Here is a 13,322-nt window from a genome sequence, read left to right on the forward strand (position 1 = left end):
TGCACGGATATAACACATCTCCAAACAAAAATAAATATTTCACAGTTTTTGATCAGTGTATTGATTGTTGTATGACCACATGCAGTGTGTTACCATGATTGGCACACTGTGGATTGTGAAGAAAATATAATCCGATCAAACATTATTCAGCTTTAAATATTGTTCAGCTTTAAAGTTACTGTGCAACTGTGTAATAAAAATGTGTGCTCACGACTTTGGCCTTGAGAGCGATAAGAAGCGATCGCCTCATCCTGCAGGTGCAAGATATCTGCAAGCGAAGAGACTAGAACACCCAAGGCCGCTTTCCTTTTATGGAGTTGTTTTTCTGCTAATGCAGCACTTTCCTCACAACCCCCTCCTGTAAGTTTTAGAGAATATATACCCATCCTCACAGCAAATATGAGGAATCTCCTGATGTGAGCTGTGTTGAGAGATTGTCTCTGTCTCAATAAAAGTTCACTGATTCCCCATCTGCTGCAGGTGTCCGGTTGTCTTCATTCTCCGCCAGCCTGGTTAAGTCAATTCCTCCTTAACATCTAAAAGAACCTATTTAATGAAGGAAGACGGGTTCACTTTGTGTTTAATATTATTCTATTGTTGTTGTTTTTTTTTTATATCCTTCAATTGGCGTCACGGAACAGGATCCGCTCCAGGGCAACTGGAACGGATGGGAGGACATCGGCAGTGGTCTGAGTGAACGGAGTTTGGACAAAAGCTGTGTGCACACAAAAACAAGGTAAGCAGACCTTTTATTTCTGCTATATTGAACATTATAAAAATACTTAGTGTCCAAACTCCTAGTAATTCATAACCAAAATTGTCTGGCTTACTTAAGGCTTGTTGAGAATCAGACAAGTGAATAAGAGATAAGTGAATAAGAAATAAGTGAATAAGTGAATAAAGATAAGAGTGAACTGAGGTCTGACCACGGTTGCAGCCGACGGGTTGCTCTCCGGTGTCGGATAAATACCTCAGTGCAGGTCTGGGACCTTGAAAGGGTTTATTAGTAACGCCTTTCTAAACAAATTAAAAGGTTAAAGGCCTTGAGAATATTTTTTAGTAATATTCTCTAAACTACAGAAGGGTTAGGAAGGCCCAGAGGACTTTATTAGAAAAGATCCTCTAAAACTTAAAAAGGAGAAGTACTGGTTGGAGTCCAAAGGAGGGGTCCCTTTGATCAATAGGAGAAAACGGATCTCTTCTTAAAACCCCGATGATTTTAGTGTTTTAAATGTTTTGATGTTCTGTTTGATATTGGACACACATAAATACACGCTGAATGCTTGCTGTGGAACACTGGGCAGGACAGTTTGGTTCTCCGTTGTTCACAGATTACACAATTAAAGGAACTAGGTTCCTCTTTTGGTTAAAATAATACACCACACATAAAATTTTTTTTTTTTTTTTTTTTTTTTTACACATTTATTACATACATAAGGAGGGTAATGAGTGACTGCAGGTAATGTATGAAGTGTGAATGAGACGTGTGAACAAGGTGACAACCAACTAGCACCCCTATCAGGAAGCTCTAGGCAAGGTTACCCGCCAGACTCCGGTTTGGTAGAAGCTTGGTAACACCTGAAGGGATATTTCAGTGCTGACTCACCTTTAAAGCAGCGCCCCAGCTGTTAGTGCCTAACAGAGGCAGAAACCCAGCTGGCCCAAATTCTCCTTTAAAATCAATAAAAGAACACTCCTCCATTGACAGTAAAATGGATGGAGAATTAGATCGAGAAACTAATGATGATGGTTGGGGTCCCGGTGTTATTCTTAGCACATTGGGAGAACAATTAACATGTGTTGAGACAGTCATCAACTCCACACACCAGCCTAAAGAAGCAAAAAAGCAGAAAGAGTCATTGAGGAAAACAGCTGAAAGGTTAATGAAAGAAAAGGGAAAGGACGAGGGGAGTAGTGGTAATTGGGGAATAATTTGGCAGAATAAGGCTATGCAGGCAAAAGAGAAAGAGGAAGAAGCCAACTCAGCAGCAGCAGGTGCAGGTGTGATGAGCGGGGTGAGACACAGAAAGGAAGCAGATAAGCACGCAGGCCGCAAAGTTAAATTTAATCACTGGGTGTGTTTATGGGAAACTGCAAAACCACACATGAAGAAAAATAGGTCTCAGCCACCTCCCTATTCTGCCTCAACTCCTCCCTCAGCAGGCATATATCCGGTACTTAATATCTCTGGTGGAATAATGACTATTGGAGAAGAACCGCCCGTAGCTCCAACTCCCATAGATACCAAGCATTTTTGCCCAGGAAGCTCCTCTCTGTCGGCGACATCCTCAGCTAGTAGTAGAGCCCCCTCTTCTATATCCCATTGTTTTGGAACCGGATCTGAGGGCCTAACTGACCCATTTGCGAGCGCACCATTTGCGGTTCGAATGAACAGACAGGAACCCACTGAACAACAATTAACTGATCTAGAAGCAGCATTACGCAGCTGCTTAAATGAACATAGGTCAGTGGTCCAGGTGAATAATCGTGTTGCGTCAGCCCCCCTTTCCCGGTCCAACCCCTTTGCCAGCACTCCTGTCGCTGTTAAGGGAGATCTGACCGCTACTGCAAAAACTGAGCCTGGCACTTCACCAAATGTCACAGTTACCATGTCTTTGGTGGGCCGTCAGGATCCGGAAACACAGATGAGTTTAGCCCACGTTTTTGCTGACACTGCTACCCCACCAGGCGGGGGAAAAACTGAGGATACTGATGATGAACTCAGTGACCTTAACAATACACCCCTCTCTACCTCTCCCAGTTTAGGATATCAGACTAGATCTAAGGGCCCTGTGCCTCAGCCTCCAGGCATGTTTCCCCTGGTCCAGACTAAAGCGCAACGTACACCAGTGTATCAACCTTATTCATTCGGAGATGTCCAGGCCCTAGTGGACAAACTCCCTGACATAATGGAGGGAGGGAATGCCTGGTTGGCTGGTTTGGATAAATACACAGCTGGACAGGACCTCGCACTGGGAGATTTTAGAGCTATTATAACTAGGTGCACATCCCGATCTCAGGCAGCGGACCTGGAACAAAATGCGGGTACTACCATGCATGAGAACGAGGTGCCACTAATGCAGGCCTTGAGGTTTATTGGACCGGCCCTGCGCAAACAATTCCCACCCAAAAATCAAGGCACCTTACAGAAATTTAAATGGGAGGGAAAGCAAAATCCCACCCATTATCTAAATCAGGCTGTTGAAGACTGGGTGAACCATACAGGTCATCACCCCAGTAGGACTTGTTCACAGAGCATGTGGTTTAGAAGGGCGGTGCTGAGGGGCATTCCGGAGTCAGTAAGCCAGAAAATGGAGGATAATCCTGATTTGCAGGACTGTGACTTTGCAATCTGGAAGAAACATTTGATTTTTAATCTTAACAAAGTGCAGATTAAGTCTGATGATAAAGCGGAGAGCGTCGAAGATTTACAGTTGCAACTGTTGAAGGTTCAGCTGCAGAAAGCTAAAAACGACCTGGGTGGAAAAGGTGACAAGCCTAAAAAGCAGCTTGTGGCCGCTGCGGCTCCCCCTCCTGGTCCAGTTGCCCCTGATTTGTATCCGAACCCATGGCCAACTGATCCACAGCCCCCCCAGTATGGTGCTTATCACTCCCCGGCCCCTTATGGGCAGAGAGGTTCCCCATTTGGAGGAAACAGAGGTGGTTTCAGGGGAAGGGGTCAGATGGGAGGTGGTAGGGGAGGCCAGATGTATGTTTGTTTCCGGTGTGGACAACCTGGACACTGGGCTAAAGCGTGCCCTTTGAACCCGGCTGCTGGAAGAGGCAGGGGAGCCCGTGGTGGGCCCTATCAGCATCCTGGCCACAGAGGTGGACCTCGTGGTGCTTTAGTTGAAGTGCCCCCGGCCCCACAGATGCCTGTGATGGGGTGGGAGTACTACGAGGGTGGTCCCCAGCTATAGGACACCCCACAGACTGCCCAGGACGGTGAAGGGACAACGGCGGACCCTATGCTGTCCATAACTGTAGATAGAAGAAGAAGCAGCTTTTTAGTGGACACTGGAGCTACGTACTCCACCATTAAGGATGTTGCTCGTGAAAGACTTACTGACACAGTGATTACAGTGGTGGGCATATCTGGGGAACCTAAAACTCTGCCTTACACCGTGCCCCTCCCCACAACGGTTGGAGATCAGACTTTGTTACACAGCTATGTGTGTTCAAAACAGGCTCCTGTGAATTTACTGGGAAGAGACTTGTTGATTAAATTAGGAGCCACAATACTCTGCTCTTCACAAGGCCTAACTGTGACTCTCCCTACTGGGGTTGTGCTTCCCTGTTCTAATGGGCCAGAGGGAGGTGGTCAGTTTCTACTGCAACCCTCCTCCTGTTTGGCGGACTCTGCTGACATCTACTGGGCATTATTGGAAGTTGAAACACCTGCTGAACCAGGAGTTTGTACTGCTTTTCAGCAATGGCGGCCGTGGCTCTCACTCCTACATCCTTATGTCCCTCCCCCTGACCCACCTCATGTTACACTGTTTTATGACAGGCATGACACCACCTGGTACCAGCACATGTTCCAAGAGCAGTGTGAGGGGCGGGCTTGGTCTCTGAACATGTCGTGCATTTTTGCGGCACCGGAGGGAGTGGCAGCAGCGGTTACTTTTACAACAGATCAATTACAGTGGTACATGATGTCTGATGAGGCAGCTCCCCATGTGTCACTGGCCTTACATCCTGGACACCAGGCTAAGGAGCTGGGTGGAATGGTTAAACGTTCCCTTGCGGCCACTGACTGGACACCTACAAAACTCCCACAGGTTTTGTTTTCTCCATCTACCAAGACATACCAAATTTTAAATGATTGCTTTAATTCCTCAACACTGCAACATAGAGTGGTCAGCGGGTCACATGGCAGAGAACACACAGACCACTGTGATGCTGCGCCTTTACTCGACTCTCTTCCAGATTGTTTGTGGTCCCATGGACCCACAGATGTAGGTTTAGTTGATGTGGAGCCAGTCTCTTTTCAACTGTCATCTGCTACCCCTTTGTGGCAGCCTCAGTACCCACACAGACCGGAGGCTGAGGCTGGGATTGCAGAAACAATTTCTGGTTTGGTCACTGCCGGTGTCTTGGAGCCCTCCTGCTCTAAGTGGAACACGCCCATCCTACCCGTTGAGAAAAAAGGCACGGGGAAGTTCAGAATGGCACATGATTTGAGAAGGATTAATGCCTTACTTGGCACTCCTACTTTGCCTGTGCCTAATCCTTATGTTGCCTTGACCAACCTCCCACCATCTCATGCCTGGTTCACCTGCATTGACTTGGCTAATGCCTTTTTCTGCCTCCCACTTCGTGAGTCACTGCGTGACATTTTCTCATTTACATTTAGAGGCCGACAATGGCGTTACACTCGCTTACCACAGGGATTTGCCCTCTCCCCAGGACTGTTTAATCAGTGTTTGAAAGAACTTTTACAAACCAGCCCACTACCATCTGACTGTATGTTAATACAATATGTGGATGACCTTTTGCTGTCTGCCCCCACGGCTGACATCTGTTTGGAGGCCACCAGAGTGGTACTTCACCACCTGGCCAACACAGGTTTTAAAGTGAGCAAAAACAAACTACAGATTGCAAGAAAACAGGTTTCTTTTCTAGGCCGCATGGTCTCACAGTCCGGTATTTCCTTGTCCCCAGAACACAGGAACTCCATTTTGCACCATCCAAAACCTCTAACTGTAAAAGACATGTTGTCATTTTTGGGCCTGACTGGTTACAGCAGGACCTATGTCCCAGACTATGTTGGCCTTACTTCCCCTTTGCGCGCTTTGGTAAATGAACAAGGCATGAGAAACCTCTCTGCTCCCCTCTCATGGACTACAGAAACAGAACAGGCGTTTATAAAGTTAAAACAACAGCTTTCTGTCGCCTCTGACCTTGCTGTGCCAGATTATGCTTTGCCTTTTCATCTTGATGTTTCTGGAACTGGAACCCATATCAATGGTATCCTGTTCCAGAAAAAAGGGGGAGAGAGAAAAGTGTTGACATATGTAAGCGTAATGCTTGACAACACTGAAAAACGCCACCCACCGTGCACACAACACGTTTCTGGACTTGCAAAAATCATTCAGAAAACAGCACACATAGTGATGAACCACCCACTAAAAATTTTGACATCACACAGTGTGGTGGCCTACGTCTCCTCACAGGCCTTCACACTCACTTCACTCAGGCAGAGACGCCTCAGTACCATTTTGGAAGCACCACACATCACCTACTCACATGAAGGCATAAACATGGCTGATCACATGGGATCGGGGGAACCACATATGTGTGAAGAGGTTGTGCAGGTACAGGAGAAAATCAGGCCAGATTTGCAGGCAGAACCTCTAATGGATGCAGAAAAAGATTGGTTCACAGATGGATGTTGTTTCAGAACTGAAAGTGGAATGTTGAAGGCTGCATGGGCAATAGTGGAACAGACAGACATGAGATGGAAAACAGTGAAAGCAGAGCAGTTGACAGGACAACAGTCTGCACAGAGAGCTGAACTGAGAGCGGTGATTGAAGCCTTAAGGATGGGAAAGGGACAGAAAGTGAATATATACAGTGATTCAGCTTATGCTGTGGGAGCAGTGCATGTGGAGCTCAAGCAGTGGCTAAGAGCTGGTTTTTTGACAGCCAGCGGAAAGCCTATTAAACATGAGATAGAAATGAGGGAATTAGCGGAAGCACTGTTGTTACCTGTTAAGGTGGCAGTGGTAAAATGCAAAGGACACAGTGCCGGACTAGACTTAGTGGCATTAGGTAACAAACAGGCCGACTTAGTAGCTAAGCAGACAGCTGGTTACTTACCCTCCCTGATTATGGTAATGGACCCAGAAGCCACACCCCCTCCAGAAAGACCACCCATACAACTAGGCCTAGCCACAATCAGAGAGTTACAGGACAAAGCCAGCCCCCAGGAAAAATCATTATGGGTAACAAGAGGGGCCACAAACACAGATGTTTGGCGTGGCCCAGATGGAAGGCCCATTCTACCGCCAGGGGTCAGACAGACAGCAATGGAAGAGGCACATGGAGTGGGGCATGTGGGACCTGCACAAATGATGAGGAACTTAGCCGCCTGGTGGCACCCTTATCTAAAAGACATGACAAAATACATGGTTAAAACCTGTAAGGAGTGCAACCAATTTGGAATCAAGCCCGCCTTCAAGCCAATAGCAGGGTACTTCCCCATCCCACTTTGCCCAGGGAAAGAAATAATCATTGATTACACAGACATGGTGGACAGAGTAGGTAGTTACAGGTACCTGCTGGTGGCTGTGGATGCATTTTCAGGTTGGCCAGAAGCCTGGCCGACAGCAAGTGAAAACAGTAGAACTGTGGTGAAGTGTCTGATTAATCATTATATACCACAGCATGGGTTTCCCGAGGTCATAAGGTCGGACAATGGTTCACATTTCAGGAACCACGATCTGCAGAGGGTTGAAGCCGCATTAGGTTTGAAACATAAGTTTGGCTCAGTTTACCACCCCCAGTCCCAGGGGAAAGTGGAAAGGATGAATCAAACTCTAAAAACTAAATTGGCTAAAATCTGTGCACAGACCAAATTAGATTGGGTTAAGGCATTGCCTCTTGCATTAATGTCCATAAGATGCTCAGTAAATCAAACCTCTGGTTACACTCCATTTGAGTTGGAGCATGGCAGGCCTTTTCCTGGCCCCTCCTCTCGCCTGTTAATGTCGGATGAAGCTGATTCAGACCTCGATCCGAGGACATATTATAACATGCTCCGCAGTTTTGTTGCCCAGTATTCCTCACAGGTCGCTGAAAGAAACCAGCAAGAGCTGAAAGAGGCGGCTACACCTGGAATGGACTACGTCCTCCTGAAAGTCACAAAGAGAAAGTGGGCTGAGCCTCGCTGGACAGGCCCTTACCGCATAACAGAGCGGACCTCCCACGCTGTCAGGCTCGAAGGGAAAGGTGACACCTGGTTTCATTACACACAGTGCGCTGCTGCCACCGAACCAGGAAGAACCTTGAGAGAGGTGCAGAAGGACCTGTCAGAAGGAGCTGCAACAGCATCACCAACCACTTGAGGGAGCCAAAACTCAACCTACAAGCCGGCTGGTTACAAAAGGGGGTGTTCTTCATACTGAACTAAACATTTTTATTTTTCTATTTTTAACATCTTTTATGACTTTGCTTTTATATTGGCTTGAGTTTTTAAGATTTACATTTTACATTGCAATAGTTTTAACCGCTGAAAGCTCATTTAAAGTTGTGTCACTGATACTTTTTGTTGCTCTTTAACTCCTAGAACACGCCCTTGGCGAGGTGGGGGGAACTGGACCACCTTTCTGTGCCCCATCATCCTCTATTAGACGACATCCAAGCTAAGTAAACATGTCTTGGCCCTTTCCCCCTGAAATGACAGGCAGGCAAAGATGTTGCGTCTTTGTTTGCTTCCTGGCCCTGGGTCTCATTCCCATTGGCATAATCCTGATCTGTGAAGGGCCCCCGACACTTCTGACACCTTCAAGTTCAAAAGCTTCGCCCCTTTCTGACAGTCCCAATCTGACAAATGTAGCCCCTAGGGTCTTGCCCACCACTTCCTCTCCAGTTTTGCCCACGCCCGATCGATTTAGAAAGAAACGAGACACGGTTACCTCCTGTACCCCAAGTACGACTAGAATGATTACTCTCTGTGTCCCCAACAATAAAAGTTGGGTAGTTGAAATAGATTTCGCTAGCTTCCCAGTCACTCCCGTCACCAAAGACCAAGGGGGGGATCTTTTTAACCTTGCAGTACATCTCTCCTCCTCAGTGTGGTATATAACCCTGGGAGGTTGGCATCAGTGGAAGTGGTCCAGTTTAGTGTCAGAAACGGACCTCGATTGGTCCAAGCACTCTAGGGGTCAGGCTTTGCACTGGAGAAACCAAAATATGCTCAGAATAGCAAAAAAACCGGATCTTTCAGGCTTAATTTTTACCCTAAAGGATCTGGCCTTGACCTCCTGTCAACAATTTATACTTGCCCCTTGGACTGATCGCACCGCCCTGTATTGGCAAATGGAAATATGCCCTAGCGTTGGTGCAGCTCCAAGCTCTGTAGTTAAAGATGATAACCCCACCTTTAATGGCCCTCCGGTGACATATACAAACGGGGGGAGAAACGGCCGAATACGCATTGTAGACACAAATAAAATGTCTAAAGATGACCTCTTCCAAATTCTAACCGGTATTTCTGGAGCAACAAACAACTGGTTACTACTAGCTGAACAAGCTGCTGACAAGACGGCTTCCGACTGCATAGTTTGTATGGGAGCCCGCCCCACTTTAAGAGTTGTACCGGCGCCAGTCAATAGTGCATGCCTCCTGCATCTTATGAACAATACAAAACGAGGTCATTGCTCATATCTGGAAAACCACTTTCCTAAAACTCAACGCTCGGTCTCTAATAAACCACCTTTCTTTTCTTCAGATGTAGCTGTGAACAATTTCACTTGTATTAACCTGACTGGCAATGCAGTAAAACTAGGTAGCTTGAACTCTTCTTGGTGCACTGAGATGACGGTTATGAAACCAAACTTCCGACCTACGGCTAGGGCTGATTTGTGGTGGTGGTGTGGCAAAAACAAGTTATATGATGGTTTCCCTCGGGATGCGTCAGGTCTTTGCGCTCTCATAACTCTTATTTTACCTGTTTCAGTCACTCCAGTAGATCTCTCTATAGAAGTACACGAAGTTGGCCTCCCATCCTCCTCTGAACGCCGCTCTAAACGTTCTCTAATCCCAGGTTCAGCTCATAATCCAACCTATATTGATGCTGTAGGTATACCCCGTGGGGTCCCCGATGAATATAAACTGCGAGACCAGGTTAAAGCAGGATGGGCCTCGATACTTTGGATGGTTGAAATAAATGCGAATGTAGACAGAATTAACTACATTCACTTTAATGTGCAACTGTTAGCTAATTACACTCGAGATGGTTTTGAAGCTGTGCATGCACAGTTATCTGCCACTTCCCTAATGGCTTTCCAGAACACGGTCGCAACGGATTTTCTCCTCGCAGAAAGAGGCGGAGTCTGCAGCCTTTTTGGTCAGGAGTGCTGTACCTATATCCCCAATAACACAGCTCCTGATGGTTCCCTCACTAAAGCTATTACTGGTCTCACAGCTCTTACTGTTAAAATGAAGGAACACTCGGGCGTTGATACTGCCATGTGGGACTCTTGGCTTAACATGTTTGGCAAATATAAGGCCCTTGTAGCTTCCATCCTAGTTTCCATCTCAGTTTTTGTTGCTGTCCTAGTCACCTGCGGTTGCTGTTGTATTCCATGCATTCGATCCCTCTTCCAGAGACTGATTGTTACAGCTTTCACTCCTGAGGATAAGGATCTCGCCCGGCAGATGCCTTTATTGGCTAGTCAACTTCCCACCTCCTCGCCAACGGATGATGAAAACTCTGATCGTGAGGGTGACGAACATTATCGTCTTTCTCTTGTTTAAATGCTTCTAGAATGGTTGTTTCTCTGTGGTGTTTTGTCTTAGGCTTGTTATTAATTGTTTCCCTCACCCACTTCCTCTTGAAGGATATATCTGGTTGAACTGTGTCTGGTCGGGTTGTGAGGGTTAAGCGATGTTCTCAGGGTCTCCGGACTTAAGCCTGAGCGAATGTGTACTCCCACCACTGGATATAAATTGTTTTTTTTTTCCACACCCCTTCCTCACGTTTTACCATATTCACTTTTGAATGTCCTTAGCAGTTACCGTTCTGGGTTTATTTTATGGTTGATTTATTCTTTCACATTTTCACGTTTATATCTCTCATTATTATAGTATACTCTGTACTCTCCACATTTTTATCATTACTTATGCTTTTTGGTTGCTGAGTTACAGGAACTGTTAATTTTGTGTCACTACCCTGGTTGCACTGACTCGTTGTATCCTTTTGTGCAGGACAGCTGTTACTGCTTTCATCGGGAACCGAGACTGCTTGCAGCCGACCCCTGGGCAGGGTGGTGCCTGGACTCTTTTCTCCTCATCTGCAATGACAGATAAAGACAAATGATAAGACCCGAGGAGTTTTTCGAGCCAGGCTTCGACACGTCTCTGTGTTCCTTTGAATGTTACTTATTTTTGTGTGTTGACCCATTTAAGATGGGTCAAAAGGGGGATTTGAAGAAAATATAATCCGATCAAACATTATTCAGCTTTAAATATTGTTCAGCTTTAAAGTTACTGTGCAACTGTGTAATAAAAATGTGTGCTCACGACTTTGGCCTTGAGAGCGATAAGAAGCGATCGCCTCATCCTGCAGGTGCAAGATATCTGCAAGCGAAGAGACTAGAACACCCAAGGCCGCTTTCCTTTTATGGAGTTGTTTTTCTGCTAATGCAGCACTTTCCTCACAACCCCCTCCTGTAAGTTTTAGAGAATATATACCCATCCTCACAGCAAATATGAGGAATCTCCTGATGTGAGCTGTGTTGAGAGATTGTCTCTGTCTCAATAAAAGTTCACTGATTCCCCATCTGCTGCAGGTGTCCGGTTGTCTTCATTCTCCGCCAGCCTGGTTAAGTCAATTCCTCCTTAACATCTAAAAGAACCTATTTAATGAAGGAAGACGGGTTCACTTTGTGTTTAATATTATTCTATTGTTGTTGTTTTTTTTTTATATCCTTCAATTGAGACTATGAACGTCACTTCTTTGAAGGATTCTCCTTCTTCTTGGCATCAGCATGGAAGCAGAAACAGCAAAGAGTTGCTTTCATCCACCAAAAGGAAAAAGCAGAATATCTGAGTTGAAACCAGTCACATCATGTCACTTTGCTGTTAGGGTTAGTGAGTTTCTCCAAGGTGTTTAACTGGCAGTGAATGTGAGCAGGGCTTCTAGCTTGGAAGCACATCAGTGGCTTACCCCCTAGTGATGGGTCGTTCGCGAACGAAATGGCTCTTAGAGCCGACTCTTTGACGTGAACGACGCGAGCCGGCTCGTGACGTGGTTTGTTTGTTTTTTCTCTCACCCTCTCTCTCTCTCGCACTTTTTTCCCGCTTCACTCCGCACGCGAGCCTTGTGCTTTACGCTGGGCAGAGGGGGGAGGGGCGGTAGTTACACTGAGTAGCACAGGAACAGAGCAGGAGAGAGAGAGAAAGAGAGGCAGGGACAACAACGTCACATTAGAAAGGTATAGTGATCATCCACAACTATTTTCGGTTGCAGATAATAAAGGATTCAGAAAGTTTATTCATGCAGGTCCATATGACAGAGAATATGCATCTTCTTTTTGTTTTTATATTTTAATTTATATTTAATTGTGTTGTGATTTGCAGTGTTTTGTGTTCTTTTCACTTTAAATTTGTAAAAGGAAAAAGCTGAAAATTTAAATAGTTAAAAGTTGAAATGTGAATAGTTGATTTTTGTATTATATGATTTATTTATTACATTTTATGTGGAGTGAATAAATAAAAGTATATTTACGGTGGCCCCTAGAGACAGAGCACACACAAACTTCAAATCACGTACAAACTCCAAAACACGTAAAAACACGTACGAACTCCGAAGCATATAAAAACTCAGAAGCACATAAAAACTCAAAACACGTACAAAAGACAACAGAAGTGCTCCAGGATGCTGGGCGCAGTGTTGAGCTTTTGTTACCTCGTGGCTACACAAGCCAACAAGTACCAACGACCAGATTTGGTGTGTGGTAGTAACAGGTAAATGAACTTTTTTTTAAAAATTATTTGAATTTATATGAATGCTTGTGTATAAATACACAAACAACACACATATGCTTTCAATTGTGTAATTTAAGTGATCTAGTAGCTCTGCTTTGGAAGTTCAGTTAATGCTAGAAATGTGTTTTGGAGTTTGTACGTGTTTTGTCTCTAGGGGCCACCGCATATATTTATATATAAACATATATAAATAAAACCACTTTTTTTTACATTAGTAATTCCTTTTGTGCATAATTTTATATTATTGTTAATAATAAATTAATTAAAGCAACAAAACAACCTGAAGAGCCGGTTCGGAGCCGAAAGAACCGGCTCTTTTTAGTGAGCCGAACCGAAAGAGCCGGATCTGTAAAAAGAGCTGGAAATCCCATCACTATTACCCCCACTGGTTATCTTTGGTTGCAGTTAACTTGGGAGGTAGGTGTGGTCTCCCATGACAATATGAAAAACAATTATCTAGGGTACATTTCATAATGCATGCATATATCAATTCAATCTGGCTTGAAGTCTGCTATATTTTAAATTCAGTCTCGTAGAAACTTGGGATCTGTATTGCAAACATGTTACAGTTAACCTGTCGCTGGTTAGTGCAAATGGCTCATTGGGAC

At 45.2% G+C, this 13,322-nt stretch overlaps 2 protein-coding genes across 2 annotated transcripts; both read left to right on the forward strand.

Moving 5' to 3' along the window:
* The first annotated feature begins 1,415 nt into the window (after positions 1-1,415).
* On the forward strand, positions 1,416-3,920 carry LOC146614187 (uncharacterized). Its single transcript, XM_085377727.1, has one exon. The coding sequence runs from the start codon at positions 1,713-1,715 to the stop codon at positions 3,918-3,920; it is 2,208 nt and encodes a 735-aa protein (XP_085233853.1). The 5' UTR covers positions 1,416-1,712.
* A 4,456-nt stretch (positions 3,921-8,376) lies between these two features.
* On the forward strand, positions 8,377-10,482 carry LOC146614188 (uncharacterized). Its single transcript, XM_085378632.1, has one exon. The coding sequence runs from the start codon at positions 8,377-8,379 to the stop codon at positions 10,480-10,482; it is 2,106 nt and encodes a 701-aa protein (XP_085234758.1).
* The last annotated feature ends 2,840 nt before the right edge of the window (positions 10,483-13,322 follow it).

This window comes from Diplotaxodon limnothrissa, linkage group LG18 (genome assembly GCF_057381915.1).
Source record: "Diplotaxodon limnothrissa isolate DT_005_m linkage group LG18, D_limnothrissa_male_GT1.1, whole genome shotgun sequence".
NCBI classification, from domain to species: domain Eukaryota; kingdom Metazoa; phylum Chordata; class Actinopteri; order Cichliformes; family Cichlidae; genus Diplotaxodon; species Diplotaxodon limnothrissa.

Bases quoted from the DNA above. Each gene is read 5' to 3' on its own strand.
- LOC146614188 (XM_085378632.1), top strand. From the start codon at position 8,377: ATGTCTTGGCCCTTTCCCCCTGAAATGACAGGCAGGCAAAGATGTTGC.
- LOC146614187 (XM_085377727.1), top strand. From the start codon at position 1,713: ATGGATGGAGAATTAGATCGAGAAACTAATGATGATGGTTGGGGTCCC.